Raw genomic sequence first — 18,968 nt, 5'->3', positions numbered from 1 at the left:
GAACGACCCAGAAAATATATATTTTTAATTTTATGCCACACACGACTGTGTCATGTCCCCATTTACACCCAACAGGAAGCGAAGAATGTTTAGGAGATTACGTCATTGGAAACGTCCCTTTAGAGGATTGTGGGAAATGTGGTGTTTTACAATCGTGAGACTGATAGTTTCATTCACATTGAGAATTTACACAGGTGATTTCAAAGATTTTAAATGTGCGTCAGGGTGGAGAAGTATATCATTGTAAGCCCTGTGTGTTGCCCTAGTTGTGAATTCTACCTTGTCCTCTCAAATCACATTTACATTTGAATTTACATGTTACAGTTTTCTACTGTTTGCACTATAGTAATATTGCACTACCTGATACCAGGCACATTTGATTTGTCTTTAGGTTAGTATAGGTATATTAGGTTAGTTTAGGTTACTATATGTGTATTATATGTTTAGCGGATTGTATTGTATATTTATTTTGTAGATTTAGTATGTTCATTATATGTGTAATTTATGGTCAGAGTACTTATATGTTATGTTATTTTATGTTATGTTATGGTAGGTTGTTGTGCGGTGTCTTCAGTGCCCAGAATTTCAGTGCCCAGTCTGACTGTTTTTCTGTGTATCTGACAGACAAATAAATATTTGAACTTGAACTTGAACAATTAGGTTTGACACAGTACTGGCCTGTTGAGTAGGTTTATGCTTTTTTCTAAACAACTTTTAGAATTTTGTGCACATCAAGTTTTATTATACACACTTCAACAGTCATTCAGAGCCTTAGTATTTGGTCACACAGTCTAAAAAAGATGATGGAAGAGTAACAGTAGGCTAGAATATGCCAAATGGGAAAAATACTGTATGGTTCAGATTATAGCCTACCCATAATTTCTACACAGTGAAAGAGTTGCACATATATGGTTATGTAAAGTAACATGTGTATAATATTCAGTACCACATATAATTAGTTAAGAGTCAGTGTTAAGACTTCAAATGTACCCTTATGTGTAACTGTCACAAGATTCGAGTGGGACTGATTTCGGGTAATTATTAAATGAAACAAGACAGATGGACCACCTGAAGTCATTTGCCTGAGTGCGTTTTTTCAGTTAAGCCAGTGGAGGGCGCCCCTACACATCATGTTTAGAATAAGCCCATTACAATGTTGAAAAAAGGAAGTTGAGAGGCATTGACTGATTATGTCTTATGCATCAACATAGAGTCAAAAACTGTCATGGAAAACATTGGTGCCCCCCCCCCCCCCTAAAAACTCAGGACCCTGCACTTTTAGCACTTGTTGACGTTTAATATTGTATTACTTATTTATAACCACTATATTATTACACTATAATATTTATGTTTACTTAGTTTTAGGAAATGTCTTGTCTTATCTGTTGTGCCTGTGCAAAATTATATGTTTCACCGTGGGAGAGTGGGAAACGTCCTATCGATTCCTTTGTATGTCTTGACATGTGAAGTCATTGACAATAAAGCTTCTTTGACTTTGACTTATTGTGTCATCTAATAATATAGCTTGTGATTGTTCATTAAATGAATGTCTCCTGTCAAGAGGATAGCTGGAGTACAGCACATAGCTCTGTGTCAGGGCTCATCTCAGGGATCAGGGACTAACAGTTATATGAACTGTGAGATGGTGGTTTTCAGTTCCTCTTTTTTTAACGCAATTTCCTTGTGTATGACACAGAAAGAATGCGGTAACCTACTATGTCATTTGTGCTCTGGTAAAGATGAGGGGTGAGATGCTGGTGCAGTTGTTGGTATTTCTAGAATTTCTTCATCATGCTAAGCACATTACAATTTATTTCAAATAGATATATTGTTTAAAAAGAACTGAATATCACATTGGACATCACATATGTACATACAATTTATAACAGTTTAGAGAAAAGACTGCTGTAGTAAAATTGCAATTAAACAAGACCTTTAAAGGTGCGGTCTGCGATTCTAATTAACTTTTTGTCAAATTTGTCCGTTCGGTGTGTGCACTCAAAAATCTCTGGTGTTCATCTTGGTTCTAAAATGGGAATCATCATAGTCAGTCATACAGACTGAGACCGAACCTTAAACAAATCCAGCCAATGAACACGCTGCTTCAGGACCATGGGTATAGGTGTGCAATTTGATTGTCTATAGTGAAACCAGGTGTCCCGCTTAGCATTGTACTGCACAACATTTTGACTCTGTCCTGCATCTTGCATAATGAGATAATGTCCTGCATTTTCATTGGTCATTTGGTTTTTAATTGTCAGAAATAAAAATACACGTCATACGTCAAAAGTAGAAACCCTTAAATACAAATGCAACATATATTCAAACAAGGGGCCAATTATCTCCTCTGCTTTATCGCGAAGACCAAACTTACACAAACTTTTCAGATGAGGTAAAAGCTACCAGGCGCCATCATGACCAACAGCACTGTACTGTTTCTTTGACGGCCTAACTGGTATTCTGTGGGATTGACTACATAACAGGACAAAGTATAGGTGTTTAGAATACAAATGTTTCTTATTCTTATTTCTTTCATTATACACATAAATTGATGTTTAACTCATCGTGCTGTTGGTTGGATACTTCCCACAGCAGCCAGTATTATCACTGTTACATGAAATAACTCACAGTCAGCATTCTAACTAATATAATAACAGCTCAACCATAGATACAACAACAATGCACTAATGGTTGGAGACAGCCGCAATAAGTACCACATGTTGTACCCGGGAACCGTAAAGGCCCTCTTTCACAGCACAACATGTGCTGACTGCAGCCCATTCGTGTTGAGCACAATATGACTGCCCAACTACAGACCCTGAGCAGCAGGATACAACAACAAAGCTGCTTTTGTGCACATTTCACTGAGGTTTTCAAGCAGGCACCTTTCTTCATCAGTGTTTCATTGAATTAGGCCCATGACACCTCCAGAAAACAGGGGCTCTTGCGTCAGAGAGCTACCGGTCTGCATCCTCCATGGGTTAGAGTACATTCCACTATCTGTCAATAACAGATACATCTCATGATAGACCTCAACAAGATGTCATGTATCTCAGTTTTAGTTTAGGTTAATTCACGACCCCAAATAGTCAGCGGTTGCCCTAGCCACAACCACTTGCTCCCCTTTTCAGCAGAGTCAGACAACTCCTTTTCAGCAGAGTCAGACAGCTCCTTGGGTGGCCTTCCTCAAAAACCAAAATTCCACATAAGTGTTTTGGTTGATTTAGCAACAAAGCCTCCACTGGTGTGTGTTTACCAACCTTGTTGCCTTGCTTCTGCTACCAGTTCAGCATACATAGCTTTTGCTTTTTCCTTTAAAATGCTTATAAAATCGCATCTTAAAATGGAATTATTAACTCAATAAAGTAAACAATGTGCTCACACTCAGAACAACACCATGTCTGGTCTCATAGCAGTCACAACAATACATTGTGGAACTATGCCAGCAATCTCTAATCCCTCACTTTACCCCATTTGCTAGTCCTGTTTGAACTTGCCAGGTGTCCACCTTCATGCCCCTCTCACACAGAAGAGATCTCACTAACTCTGTCATAACCTGGCAAAGAGTTAACCTCATTTCAACCTTTTTTCTCAAACAGACAGGCAAATTATTATAAAACCGGATTATGTCTCCACACGAAGCAACTCTGGTTCAGGCTAGTTTTACATCCTGACAATATATTATTTTAATGAGCCAACACCCAAACACAGCTGGGAGCTTCTGCCTTCACCCACCCTGACTGAGGTTCTGTGGTGGTGGGAGGACAAAATAAGTAGCTCTAACAACACATTTCATGCAGTTAGCGTCCATAGACCGAAGTCCTCTACAACTTATTTTTCAGCTGAGCGAAACATGCTTGAGGTTACCTTTAAGCGCTGGTAACATCCCACATTGTCCCACACAAACTTACTACTTATCCCACATTGTCCCACACAAATTTACTTATCCCACATTTGGTCTGTTTGCAACTGGCCTCTATAATATCAACAACTTTTCACCAGAATTGCAGACTGCATCTTTGAGTCCTTTCTTGTATGCAATTAACGGTTGTGACTTGACTCAAGAAGGTATTTTATGTCTTACAGGTAGCCTGAGTGATAAATGGGGCGTCATATACCCACCATCTACATGTGTTATCAAAGGATCAACAGTCTCTTTCCCCTGTACTTATACATATCGCAGTGGCAATCCAGTGGCTGAAATGTTTTGGTGCAAAGATTCTGGCTATTGTGATAAGCCACCGTATGTTTATGACAGCAACAATAAAACCAGCGGCTCTAATGAATAAATTTACATCGGTGACCAAAGAAACAACTGCACATTGCAGATCAAGAACATTAATGGCACGCACTCTGGAGAGTACAGGTTGAGGTTTGTAACTAAGACTGGGGAGAAATGGACTGGATATCCGGGTATGTTCATTAAGGTCACAGAGAAATTCTACAATGATTGGATCGTGTATGAAGAAAATTCTCATAATATATGAATAACACATATTCAAACAAATGACTAAGTAATTGAAAGAAAACATTTCTGAAATTCTCCAAAGCGCTGAAGCTCTCTGTGACCAGACTGAAGGGAAATGGAACCGTAAAGAATGGTGACTCCTTCAATCTGACCTGCAGTGCAACCTGCCCCTTCAACTTGTCAGTGATCTCCTGGTTTAAGGACGACGTGAAACTTTCAGAAACTTGCTCTGTGCTTCTTCTGACTCCTGTCACCTACAGGGACTCTGGCAGCTACACCTGTCACTGGAGAGGAGGAGGACACATGTCCCAGGCTTTTAAGCTGGATGTTGAATGTAAAGGAAAAAGTCCAACTTCATAGTTTCCAGCTCATTTCATACCTCATGCTGAGCCTTCAGGAGTCCTATTATAATGGTTGTGTTATTTCTTTCACAGATGCGTCGAACATATCTCTTGCAGTCGGTGGAGTGTGTTTTGGTAGCCATTGGAATATTAGTCATTTTCAGCATCAAGAGGTACTCCATGTGTCTGATAAACCAAAATGCTCAAATCAACAGTACTGAGATTTCTTAACGCTGATCAACAGGTATATTTATAACTTATTGTTATTATCACTATATCTTCACAGGAGAAGGACAGAGGTTATTGTCACAGGAGATAACATCAGCCAAAGCGTCAAGGTTTGATGATTATTTTCTTAATGTTCATGTTCTGGTGAAACAACTGATTTCTGATGTTGCAATGCAATTGGTTGTCTGAAAGGCTATAAATTAAGAAAGAGGAATAAGAGAAATTTTCCATTGCTAAGTGATAAGATGACAAAAAATTCGACTAGATTAGATAGACTTCCTGTTTTATTGGGAACACATGGTAACCAAATATAAACACAGACAGATAATTGCTTTAGTTTTAACAATGTTAAGTCCACAAATGCGGGATAATTTTTTTTTTTATTGTTTTATTCATACAGACTATGGGACATGTTGCCTCTGATAATCAAAATGAGAAATTTGAGGAAGAAGACAATGATCTGCAGTATGCGTCCATTTCTGTGAAGCCCAAGACAATTCCAAAGAGGTAATGGGAGTCCATTTTCAAGCATGATTAAATGGAGCAAGCACTCTGGCTGTATCTCTGATTGTGTTCTCTATACATCTCACTCGTATATAAATGTAACAAATGATGTTGAAATTTAATGTTGATAGCATGATTTTATTAATCTTGAAATGATCTGTGCAAAAGACCTTTTCTGTGGCATCATAAAATCATGGTTACTGAATACTTTCTCATGTGATGTCATTAATGCTTCACATAGGTGCAAACAAGCAGACCAGCAGGATAAGGAGGATTCCGTGATCTACAGCTCAGTGGCTAGTTAATTCATCAGGTGTTCATTACCATCAAGGCTGTAACATTTTACTGGGTGTCAAATATTGCTAAGCAGTGAATGGTTGCTCCTTTAGCTTTCACATGCAAGTCATTGCAATGATTTTGAAATAATGTAAGACAAACAGTCCTTTTAAAATAACAGAGTACTGAAATATTTGTTCTAAAAAAATGAAAACAATTGCCCATCTCTCTCTTTACCGTACACACACACACACACACACACACACACACACACACACACACACACACACACACACACACACACACACACACACACACACACACACAAACACACACACTCACACGCACACGCACACACACGCACATAAAACATATTCTACAAATGATCTTATGTCCTTAAAAAACCATGCCCATTCTATGGGGCTCACCACAGCGTGCAACCACTAGTTCCAGCTGGACTGAGAACTAACAAGATATTCCTTCCATTAACCCATACAGACCATGCATTATGCTGTCTGTAACAGCCATACACAGTATATAAGGTATTTAGAAAGATAACAGGTAAGCAAAAAGTAGTGATTAGCATCTGGGTGCAAAAAACTATATATTAATATTGTACATTATTTTTGTTTCACCACCAACATCCCAAAGCATTGTTCTTCAGAAATCCCTGCAAGTTACCTGAAAATTGTATTATCAGTCTTCCAAACTGTACCCTTCAATGAGTTCTGCATCCCAGCATGTATACCTGCACATTAAACACTTGTGCACGATGAACAAGTTGTTCAAAGGATTTTAAATGGAGAGGAAGTCAGAGTGAAAAGTGGTACACCCTCCTGTGGTGTGAAAAGCACTACATGCATGTTTATAACATTACAATACCAGTAGATACACAGTACATGCAATGTTTGTAAACAACACACCATAAAGTAAAACAAAAAGTAAAAAAATAATAATAATAAAAACTGTTTTGTGACTATTTATTGCGCCTGTGTATATTGCCAGTTATACTGGCATGAAGTTAATTGGCTATGATAATGCAAGTTAAATAGGCTTTTTAAAACGGTATAATGAGATGAAAATCAGTGTGTATCGAGTGTTTATTAAAATAAATCAAATTATACCACCTCACGGTGCATTTAGAAAAAAAATGACAATTAAAATTGAATGTAATAGCGCCACCCAGAGAAAAAGATATGCTAAAATCAGGCATTGCCATAGTAACAAATACAAACACGGAAGCCACATGTTGACAAAACATTCAGGTGCATGCGGTGAGGTGAGTGTAGCACATATTGTTATTCTATAGGCCGTAATTCTGAGTCATCCATTTCGTGACAAATACATTGGTAGAAGGTCTGAATATAAACTTATCAGAATCAAACATGTTCACTTCATCACAAATTACCACCATTGTAAGAGAATATCAACTGTATGTTTCACATAACTCAATAACACGGTCTTGACTCTTATTTTAATAACTTGGTCTTTTAGAAATTACTACCATATCGTTTCCATTCTACAGTCTTGGCCATGCCGCGATTCAAAGAGAGGGCAGCTAAGTCGTCCACAAATGCACTGAGCTCCGAGTCCGTGGACCCTGACCATACTAAACTGATTGCTAAGCGATATCTCATCAGGCGGATGTTGGGAAGGGGGAGCTTTGGTACGATTTATCTGGTTGACGATACCAAGGCTGCAGCGGATGTCAGACTGTAAGTAGGACACTACATTCTTGGAATACTTGGTAAAGGGCCAGTGTTAGAAGTTGCCTGAATAATTTTTTTTGAAAAACTTGAAAATGAAAATGATCCTAAATGTCTTAGAGTATAAATAAATGATTAGTGTTGGGGGATGTGAAATTAATGTGAGAATGTGAAATGTAGACTTCTACACAATTTGCCCACCTGAGCGCTGTTCAGCAAACAGACAGTGGAGTGCAGCATTGCTCTGTCAGATTATCCCTGGTGTTTTGTAGAAGCCAGTTCCCCATTACTTTTCTCATTTCTCCTCTACCTTATCGTTAAGTATTTCAAATGGAATAAATATGGACTCTGCTGGCGCTATTCTGTAAAAGAGTAATGCACCATCATATCACTGACAAATATATCAGATAAATAGATCACATGAGTCAAATAAACTGAGAACTCAGCAGTTGCACACCTATTGTCATTAGTTCACATAAGACAATAACTTTAGCTGTCTGCCCAGAGATAACAAAGATGTTTATAGTCCAGCACATTATGTATAGGTTATAGGCTACAGTACATTACCATCTGATGTTCTTATGATTGAATGTTGCATCAAATAACCTGTACCCCAGTTACACTGTCGCATGGGAAATGCACAGATCACCCCCATATCCCTGAAGCACTCCACATACAACATGCTTCCTAGTGGCCATGTAATTAAGACAGTGAATCATTAAATCATGCACTGTGTACTGTATTTACTAAGCATGCACACTCTATTAAAGGCTCTGTCAGTTTTGCATGGTAAGCAGCCTAACTCTTTCCAGTTGGCTTGAGAACAAACACGATGTTTCTTCTCTACACATACATATACTCTACATATGCAGCATGGGCATAATGGAGTCTCCTAAAGTAGTATCTGAGACATATGGCGAGAGGAGATATGTATGGCCAGATGTCTCTCTTTTACTTTCTTCTCTCCTCTCCCACTTCTTTTCTGCTTGGTTTGACCCCCCCCCCCCCCCCCCCCCCCCTTTGTTCTCTAACTGATGTTTCTTTTTTAAAAGGTTATCTAACACTTTCTCACAGCACCATTTTTCTCTCCATCCTATTCCATTTTATAATTACCTTCTCTGTCTCTGGTCTGTGTTGTGGAATGTTTCGGTCCAAGAAAGGAGAATGCAACCTTAACTAGGTGTCCCTCCGATGGGAAGTCTGCTTCTTTCAGCTATCTCTAGCCTGGTGGTTACAGTTATCTCAGTAGAGGCACCGCATGTGGCTGCAGCCCACTGGTTGCCTGGGTTCCAATTGTACATTCTCACGTAAATAATAATAATCAAATGACGATTGATTTCTATGAAAAGTCATTGGCTGTGTATAGATTTCTTTCCATGCCGGTTGGTGACACTGTCAGTGGTCAAGGTGCATTTAGCCTGATATGGTCACTGAGGGTCAGCGAAACTACTTCTTCCTTTAATTTAAGTTTCATGTTTAGTTAAAACTCAATAAAGGGAATATTCTTCAGCGCTCATCATCAGAGACCATATTCTACTCAGGGAGAAGTCATTTCCTGTCCTTTGTCATAATTCTGCAAATGTCTCAGACTGTACTTAGTTACATGTGATTATATACTCTCAGATTATCTCCTTGGTACTTGGACCTGAGGACAAAAACACTCTTTTCCTGACCCATTTCCAAAACAATCCCCTTCTCTATATCTCAGTCTGCACCTGGTATCTTATTTAAAGTGACTCAAATAAGGTCAAAAGGATCAGTGTGTATGCACACAGAGGATCCAGTGATACAGAAAAGGGACTCTCTGACGATAGCTATTTATGTCAGATCAAGATTCAATGCCTGGGCTACTTGCCTGAAGTTAACGAACCCCCAACACTGCAGAAAATTCAGCTTTGATTGTTTATGGCGAGATACTTAATTGCAGCGTTGAAATGATTGACTTGAAACGAAGGGCAGTACATCTCACTGCTTGTTCATTAAGTCACCCTGACAAGCAGTTAACGCAGACTGACATTAACTGGCCCGGGCGCGTATTTTTCATTTATTTCAGCCATTATCTTTCCACCTCAGCATTAATCTCAGTCACTCCTGTCTGCCTTACAATCACAACTAAATTATCCAAATCTTAATTCTCCATTGAAATGCTGTGCTTAACAAATTAAGGCACCAACAGTATGTCCTTGATGTATTTGAATGCACATGGATCAAACCTATTTGTTTGTCTTGCAAAGGTTTGAACATCTCAGTATACTGAAACTCAGTGTTGGCGTACTAGCATTGCAACTCTGACGCTTTCAGTATGGGGGATATAATATATAGTGCATATAATGATTTAAACACTGCCTCTGACTCTCTCTCCAAGGAAGGGGGTTCTCCCCCTTTGTCTTCTTCTCATTCTTCTACCCCCACTCCCTCTCTTACCTACCTCCAGCTATACCAGTCAGGTAACCCCCCTGAGAGGTCCAGAGGCATATGCTATTTTTACCCCACTTATTCACCTGCCCCATTTATGCAGCTGCCCACCGGCCTCCACCGGCTCCCACCGACTCCCACAGACGCACCAAGTCCCTGAGTGTCTTCTGCTTACTGTCCGTTCACTAAGCCCATTGTTCTCGCTCCTATTTATCCTTTTCTTCTTGCTCTTCACTTTGATTTTCCTCTTCTTCATTCCTCCCTTGCTGCTTGAACCTCTGTCTCTCCACAGCCTCTGGCTTTGTTATTTGACATATTTAGGCTATCCCCTGGTCCATAATGGATGGGTCTGTTTAGCTCCAGGGAACATCAAGACATCTCAAGAAGCAGCCAGGCATATTGTTTATGTCGAGGGGGCTCCTCTTCTCAGTGTACTTCTTGTGTCTGAGATTCTCAGATCACATACGTTGGAATTTAAGATGTCCAACACAGTCATCAGTTGAAAAGCCAAACTTTCTAAAAATGTGAACAGCATGTTGTGACATGTGCTGAGATTGATCCGGTTGTTGTTCGCTCGATCGGTAGACTCTGTCAGAATGTGTCATTGTTATTTTTATGCATGTGATCATTTATCTGCTATGTTCTGGAACAGAGAAGATTCTTTGCACTTCAGCAGGCTGTGGTGAGTAGCCTGTCTGCTCATCATTGGGCTATTCTTGGAGCATGCTAATTTGCACCCAGCTTTGAGAGGAAGCCTGAGAAATAGGGCAAGAATGCATGCTTAATTATTCACTGCTGGAATTTTCAGCGATGGATGATTTTTTTATTGCCGCTTACATTTTCTGAGGTCGTAGACAGGTCTGGATTCGATATAAATGTCAACACCAATGTAACTTCCCTATTGTTGGATGGTATATAAAAGGATCCATTCGTATAACTAGTATGAACTGGGTATGAAATGTCAGATCACTGGACAGGTGATTCTCTATGACACACTGTTAATGTACGAAGAGGAGCATAATATTTACAAAATGTGTGAAATGTTTTAGAAAAGTTAAAGGAAACCCTTCTTAAATCAGATTATAATAAAACAATGAATTGGTAAATGCTCACACACACACACACTCGAACACACACACACACACACACACACACACACACACACACACACACACACTAACACGTGCCTCTAACAGTTTAAATACTGTACCCTGATGTCTGTAGTAATGTTATTAAGTTATTAAGCATACAGAAATTAAAGTTGCCTCAAGCACTTAGCAGACATGCATAACATTACTTTTAAATATCACACGACTGGCATAGGAAAGCCATTCCTTAAACTGTCCAGAGAGTTAGCCAGTGCCTTTGAAGCCCCTCTAATGGATCAGGCGCGCCGTTTTGTTTCTTTTGAACAGTTGCTTCACTGAGATAAAGCATTACATCCCTGAGTGTCTGGTGCAGGTCTAGCCCATTGTGTCACTCCTGATGAAATACTTTCATTGGCAGAGACTGTGAAATGTGTCTGGATCAAAGGCTGAACTGACCTGCGAAAAGACTGGGAAATACTCCAGGATAAACTCTGTCAGTATCACCCTGATCTGTGGAAGAAGCAGGATTCAACACTCTGTGAAAAAATGTCCTGACCTCCCATTGCCCGTGGCTGAAATCATGAAAGTTGAAGTTAGACAATACCATACCATTCACAACCAGTGAACAAAAAAGTACAACTGTAGAATAAGAGTTAGAAAATCAGATCTCTAGCCCAGCAGTTTCTTCAACTAAATTACAAAATGGAAGCAAAATATTGAGAAGATGATGTCTCGCAGTATTTCTGCACACAATACGTTATCGATACTCTGGCACTAAATATTGATTTTTTTTTTTAAACTCAGAACTGTTCCAATCGAATTTATTTGAGACAAGGAGGAGGAGAAGTAAGAATAAAATGCAAGCAGATGAATTTATACATATTTCACATATTAGCTTCACATTAGCGTACATGGGGCATACACTGACGTATACATATAAGATTGAAAGTGGATTCAAATGGAGAGAGTAGCTAGCATTCAGAGTATTGGTTGAAGAACAGCTTGTTGGGCATACTATACTGTAAGGTCTCTATTAGAAGGATAAGCAAAACTATGAAGCATATACAAAATATTGATATGAGATGTGTCATGTATCAGAGCAGAATACAAACTGCAAGCGATTGGGTGGAGTGGCTGCAGCAGTATCCCACAGTGGAGATAGTGTGGAGTGTAGAGTTGGAGGGAAAGAAAGGATAAAGTGAGTGGACATAGCTAGGTTGCCTCATATGTGTGTATGTAATTATAGGTTATGGTGGCAAGGAACAGTGTTATCACAGTTATCAGAATTCACAGGGAAAGTTCCTACAATAAGGAAGAGAACAGAGACAGGTTAGGAAACAAAATATTGGACATACACAAGAAAAACAATTCACATGCATATCTGGCTGTCTAAATGATGCCCTGCCTAATTTTCTAAATATAGATGGCATTATAATATGGCATGCCACCGACTATCCAGGGTAAGGGGTGGGGTGGAGGGTTTTTTCCGAACTATAAGAAGCACTAAAGAGGGGTGTTTTTACTTTAGACTTAAAGACGTAAATGGTATCCACTTCTGAGATGGAGATAAGAATACATACAGTACATGGACCAGCTTGTCTCAATGATATGTGAATATGACAAGCAAATATTATTTTTAAATATATTAAAAATATATAAACTTCTTAGCATGAATTTTAAACGATTGTCAAAAGTATCAAAAACCTTATGTATTGGCAAACTACACAAGGCATCTCACATCAGTAACTTTATTTGGAAATATACTCAGGCAACTCAAAAGCTTCACCCACCCATAGGATAAAAGCTACCGCATACAGTAGTGTCACTAATGAACAGCGCCATAATGATGTGAGCCCTGCTTATATGCACTTGCTTAAAATAAATCTGAGGATTAACAAGATAAGACCTGCCCTCACATAGGCCATGGACGGAAGTGTTTCTGTTAGTTATAATGATCTGAATAGCAGGTTGTTTTGGAGAGTGAGCTGCAACGTTGTCTTGGAAAAAACACTGACTTGTGAGCGTAGCCCTAATCCTTACCCCAGTGATCATTTTTGAAATACTGTGTTACCTACAAGTCTGTATTGGCTGGGTATAGGCTGTAGGCTTTGATTGTTGGTGTCTCACAGGTTACTGACTGTATGAAGATGTGGAATATTGTTCATACGGTGAATGTAGTTCTGGATGACCATTTGTGCCCACTTCACGAGTGGTTAGAAAAAAAAACAATCGTCATGCTGTCATTGTGTGCCTGGTCTGTGAACCTCTCTTTCCCAGGGGTCTCCGGCGGTGTGAAAAGCCCCATTAAAGTGAGTCCTGCTTGCTCACCCCTCCTCATCGCCATAGACTAACATGGCCTGGATTACCTTAGCTTGGACAAGCACCACTGGCGGTGGGGCCCCCTGTCATTAGGCTGAGCGGCCATTGGCACCAAGTCATCAAAATGATTGACAGGTGTAACTGCACACACGGCTAACCCGCTGGTGATTGCCATCAGAAAGACGGTAGCAGTGACCCCTCTCTCCAGGCCCCCTTGACCCTGTTAAACGCCTCATTGCTGCACGCCTTGCACAAGGAAATTATACATTGGTATTAAGAGGTGATATTAACAAAAGATCAGAGGTTGGCCATTTTCCATTCAAAGTCAATTATGTCATTTCTGAGCACAACAAACAAATACTTAAATATTAGCAGAGGGCCTTAGCAACGTACATTTGGAAAATGAGATGAGAGAGAGTGAGATATTATGGGCCTCTCTGGAGGTAGCCTTGAGGCATTCTTTAGTGAAGTAATAATCTTTGAAGGGCACATCAAATTAACTAATTTCACTGAATGTCTCAAATGGCCGAAAGTCCACTACAGTGACTGCAAGCTCAATTTGGCAGAGACCCTCAAAAAACCAGAGATGTTTTAATTTCTATTCATGAGACTTGATTAGGTCCCATAAGAACTGGATATGAGAAGAGGAATGCCTTCTTTTTTTCACGCTCATTTACATGTTTTCCCCTATCACAAACCAAATGGATTTAATTAATAGTGATTTGGTACTCTAGACACTGTCTTCTAATTCTTGAATAAGTAATATAATTTTTTCCATATATGATGTGCACATTTTATACTTCTTCTCCTTGATCGTGGCCCGAAAAAAGGTCTTTTGCAAAGTGAGAAACCCACCACTCACCTTAAAATTGTAATCAATTTTGAAATTGTAATACATTTTTCCCCTTACCTTTCTTCCACAATCAATCTGAATCATTTGTACCTAAAGACTTCTCCAACAGAGACGGTGATGTGTGAATGTTGAAACTGATAGCTAATAAGAGCACTATGACCACATGGTGTAAACGAAATGTATTCTTCCATCTGTTCTCTGTTTGGTGTCCCGTCTCATTTGTCCTTGGCACCATTCTGAAACGGAAATGTCCCAGGCCATTATTCCACTGTCATTTAAAACTGTGAACACTCACGACTAGTGAGCTAACGACAGATAATATTTACGTTGCAGCCTGGGGCTCCGCATCATTGCGAGAAGCTTTGGAAAAGGTCAGTGGAGCCAATCTGTTCTCAACTAAATGACACTCCTTCAACCTGCCTCTGCCTGTAATGGAGGCACACAGCACTCATGCAAACACCCGCGCATCTCACTGGAGGTGGTAGGGCCAAAGTGACAGGAAATTGAAAAGAGACAGTGAAAGATTAAAGGGCTTAGCCGCTGTTGGGGGTGTGGGGAGTTGGGTCTGTTGGACACTCATGTTTGTGTCCTGCAGATAGTCATTACTGGTATTCTATTTGACTTTGAAACAGGAGAGACACTGTGTACCACTGGTGTGTACCACTACATTTTGTTTCTTTGTGCACAGCAGAGCTAAACAGTGGCAGCATGCAACACACTTTCCTTTGATCATGAACATAAAAATGTTGAAGTGTTTCGAGCAGGGGGTGAGTGCTGGTGTGAAATTGATGCTGTTTTTTTTTTTTTTTTGCCACTTGGCCTCTTCAGTCACTGTAATCCACTCAGATTTTCTCATGCAAAGCCTCTGGTAATTAAATGTATGACATTGCATTAGGTCAGGCAATCAGGTCAGGTGCTGCGGAGACAGACCTGCATCTTTGTGAAGTAATTATGAGTGGATTGCAAGGCGCTTGTTCCTCTTGTGCCGTCATACCATTAAACTGAGCTGGAGCATGACTGCCAGTAATCGTGTGCATTGCATCCTTGTTATCTACCGGTACAACAGGAAGGCAATTAGCTTGTGTTGAGGAAGCAGCTTTTTACATGCAGTAGAAGGAGACTTACTGGCAGCCTGAGTGACATCATGCCATGGCTGGACAATTTTATGTTTACTTATGTATCTCTCCCATAGTATCTTCTTTAGTTCTGAATAACAGTGAAAACAGGAGAAAAGCAAATGCATAAAGCAAGCATAAAGGAACAAGCAGAAAGCTCTGACCCTGACTCTGAGAGGGTTGCTTTATCTCTAAGCAGGCATGGAGTTATGTTCTGGAATTCTGTGCTGACACACAGGGGTTGATAGTCTGGGAAGTCCCGCCCCTCTTCTCCGGCCAATTTGATTTAGCCTCTGAAGGGGGTCTGGCAAACTTAGGATAGCAGTTCACTTCAAGATTTCCAGAATCCTTGGAGCCAATCACAAACTGGCTTTTGGCTACCTGGCGCGCCATTGGCGGATTTAAAATAACCACGTCTACCGTAACAAAAGCGAAACTTAAGAGAAAAGCACAGTAAACTATAAACTGCTCTCGCGGCTGTCTTGGATGATTTCAAAGGCAAGGTTTCTTTGAAAATAGAACAGAAATCTGCTCTGGAACAATTCATACAGAAAAAAAGATGTGTTTGCTTTATTACCGATAGTTGTATCGTTGTATAGTATCGTTGGTCTGATTGGTTAAAGGCGTGTCCAATTACGTGAGTGAAGTGGACCTCCATTGAGGAGTTGGCCAGATTAACTGAGCAAATGAAATGCAGTGAAGGGGCGGGGAATTCCCAGACAAAGGGGTTGAGATATTACACCTCAAAATACGAGCACGCAAGGCTGAGGGTCAAAGGTCGTGTTGAATGCCTCTCGTATGCCTTGACAAGCTAAATTACCTACCCAGGCCCTCTTTATTGGTGAACACTGCCTGCTTTCACTAGCCTAGACCTAAAGTGAGAATGTCTAGATAGTGTAATGTAATTATGCAGAGGACTTTGTTAATATGCTAGTCCTTGGTTTTCTTTTAACAAGCCCCAGTGCTAATTAATAGAAAAGGGGGGAAAGAGCAACATTTGTGGGCACCCTTCTCTTCATGATATATTTTAATTGTGTTTATATATATATTCCCTAGAGTGTATTATCTGAGATACTCAACATCAGGAAGTTATAGTATGCTTAAGGTGTTTCATTAATTTTGGTCAAGGGAAAAAGTGTCTGAAAAGTAAAAAAAAAGTATGTATTTCTTAATGAAGGCATATCCTTGCATCATTTGCTATGCTAATTAGATATACTTACCTATTGTGAATACTGTATAAAATGTGCTGTTTGAAAGATGATAATACATTCGCCCCACTCATTTCCCAATGATGATACGTGTCAGACATAATAATAAATCACTTCCTGACTTAGTCTATTATTATTTCTGACATTTCTGTAGCACCAAGTCAATGACTAATCAGTAGTCACTAGAGAGGCAGAAAGATGGACCCAAGTCAATTATGCAGTTTCTTTCTTTTTCTCCCATAGGAAAGTCCTGAAGGAAATCCCAGTTGGTGGCCTGGAGCCCAATGAAACGGTCCTGGCCAATCAGGAGGCACAGCTTCTCTCGCAGCTGCACCACCCTGCCATCTTAAAGTTCTACAGCAGCTTCCTGGAGAGGGACAGCTTCTGCATCATCACAGAATACTGTGAAGTAAGTCTTTCCAGAATGGCTTATATACGTCTGTGTGTGGCTAACCCATTAGGGCTCTCTGTCTGCACGGCAGCTGTAGCAAAGCAGGAAAAGCCAGAATGTCTGAAATGTATTTTTTTTTATAAAAACTCTGTTTATGATGGCTGAAGCCCCCCCCCCTCTCTGTGCAATCATCACCCTTCAAAATAGGTCCATTACCCCCCACCCCTGTCAACCAAAATCTGTCCCTCTCTGTGATGCCATTATCCCACTGTAGCGGCTAGCATCTGGGTTTGGAGTCATTTTCATTCTGTTTCTGTCCCACTAACCTCTATGGTGTGTGCTCTGTGGTGTTGCTGACAGGACTGGTAGGGTGTTGTCTCAGCGTGACAGGAGATGCTGTACCCTTGGCTCTTACTCTGAGGTTACACTGCACTGCTGCTGCTGCCGTTGTGACAGTTTTATCACCTGACCTTGTTACTATCTGACTTCGCTTCTGACCGCTTGGATACTCAGACTCTTTTTCCGTATTGAAAGTACAGCATTGTTTTATTATCTTCCTCACATCTGGCACCTGTCACCCCTGCCACACTCTCTCTCACAGACACACAAACACACACACACACACACACACAACTACACACCACTTTCAAAGATGTTCAGTGTTCTGTGTTCCTATTCCATGCCTTCATAAGCTTAAAGCTTAACATTCTCTGTTCGCACAAGTGTGTCCAAGAGAAATGGGCTTTTATTATGCTGCCTTCAGGAAGGACTCAGTACTATTCCCGGGCCTTAATTTGTATCGGAGCATGCCAGAGCATGATCTGGGACCTTTTACATTGAGACCGGCACCACCTTTGTCACCATCAGAATCTTTAAATACTGTAAATTATTTGTAATATTCAGTGGTAGGCATTTGGGGATGTAGTCCTGACGATTCCTTCTTTCTTTTGTTTGTCAGTACATAACTGAACGTCAGTAAAATAAGACAGCTGTTTTGTGATTTTGTATGGCCAGAGGCAAAACCAATTAGAGACGGTTTACAGGAAAAGACTTGGAAAAACTTAGTGGCTGACAGGTTTCTCTTTAATTTATGGGGTTACTATTCCAAACGCTAGCTCACACAGTGAGTCAGTGTGAGGAAAAAATTGATATATGCAGATTTTCATGCTAACAGACACACTGTCATAGACAGAGAAAACAACTAAATTACAGAATTGCTACAGACAAAAGAGAAGTGTCCGAGCATAAACCATGGTTACCATAACTCTTACTCTTAACCATAACTCTAACCCATAACCATGGTAGCCATTACTGTAACCCATAACCATAGTATCTCACTCCTGCTTGTACGCGCAGTGTGAGAAGAGAGGAAAAGACACTGCTGCCAGAGGAGATTAACGTTACTCTGAGCATGCATGGGAATACATTACAATAGTCCTATAAAAGATTTATGTTTCTGGCTTTCCCCCTGATGGTCTTCAGAACTTCTTTTACAATTAAAGTCGCTAAGAGGGTCTGAAAAGTTTCTAAGTTGGGAACACTTTGAGTGTGTGTGTGTGTGTGTGTGTGTGTGTGTGTGTGTGTGTGTGTGTGTGTGTGTGTGTGTGTCAGGTGCTGCATTTGAGTAATGGAGATAGCTAGGTTTACCACAAACGATTAAGTGGTTGTATGAGCTCATCATTTGTATTCATATGAAATATTTTGACAGTAAATAAGACCTGTGGCTACAGAAAAATGACCTGTGGATAAAGCTAGCTAGCTCCAGTCGTAAGATGTTTGGGTGCCTCTGGTGGCCAGGGTTCCTATCCCTGTTTACTACCATGGCTGCTTCCCAACCAAGCACAACAAATGTAACATCTTAAATAATCGAAAAGTAATCAGAAATGCTGTTGATGGTTAGAGCCCTGAACTATAGTTTAAAGCCTGCAACACTGTTTCAATGTCATTTACCTCCTTTTCCGCAAAGGGTAATCCTCCATGATCAAAAACTCTCTCTCACAATGATAATCATATGCTACAGGGTGTTATCTGATACACTGGACAATGATTGCCAGAA

At 40.1% G+C, this 18,968-nt stretch overlaps 1 protein-coding gene and 1 pseudogene across 2 annotated transcripts in view; both read left to right on the top strand.

Moving 5' to 3' along the window:
* Positions 1–800: 800 nt before the first annotated feature.
* LOC308380086 lies at positions 801–5,846 on the top strand (annotated as a pseudogene). The gene is made up of 8 exons: positions 801–811; positions 1,697–1,794; positions 4,087–4,427; positions 4,526–4,802; positions 4,903–4,982; positions 5,096–5,147; positions 5,438–5,544; positions 5,783–5,846. The product of its transcript is annotated as an uncharacterized misc_RNA (transcript).
* Positions 5,847–7,350: 1,504 nt separating this feature from the next.
* Positions 7,351–18,968, top strand: part of nek11 (NIMA-related kinase 11) — a gene marked incomplete at both ends in the record, with an annotated part of 50,980 nt that continues 39,362 nt past the window's right edge. The window contains 2 exons of the mRNA XM_080857364.1: positions 7,351–7,532; positions 16,765–16,930. Of these exons, the coding sequence (XP_080713490.1) occupies positions 7,351–7,532; positions 16,765–16,930 (348 nt within the window). The remainder of the gene's footprint in view (positions 7,533–16,764; positions 16,931–18,968) is intronic.

Source organism: Sprattus sprattus (genome assembly GCF_963457725.1).
Source record: "Sprattus sprattus genome assembly, chromosome: 19".
In the NCBI taxonomy this organism is placed as follows: domain Eukaryota; kingdom Metazoa; phylum Chordata; class Actinopteri; order Clupeiformes; family Clupeidae; genus Sprattus; species Sprattus sprattus.
Note: the sequence above shows the minus strand (reverse complement) of the source record. Positions and strands in the feature narration are given on the sequence as shown.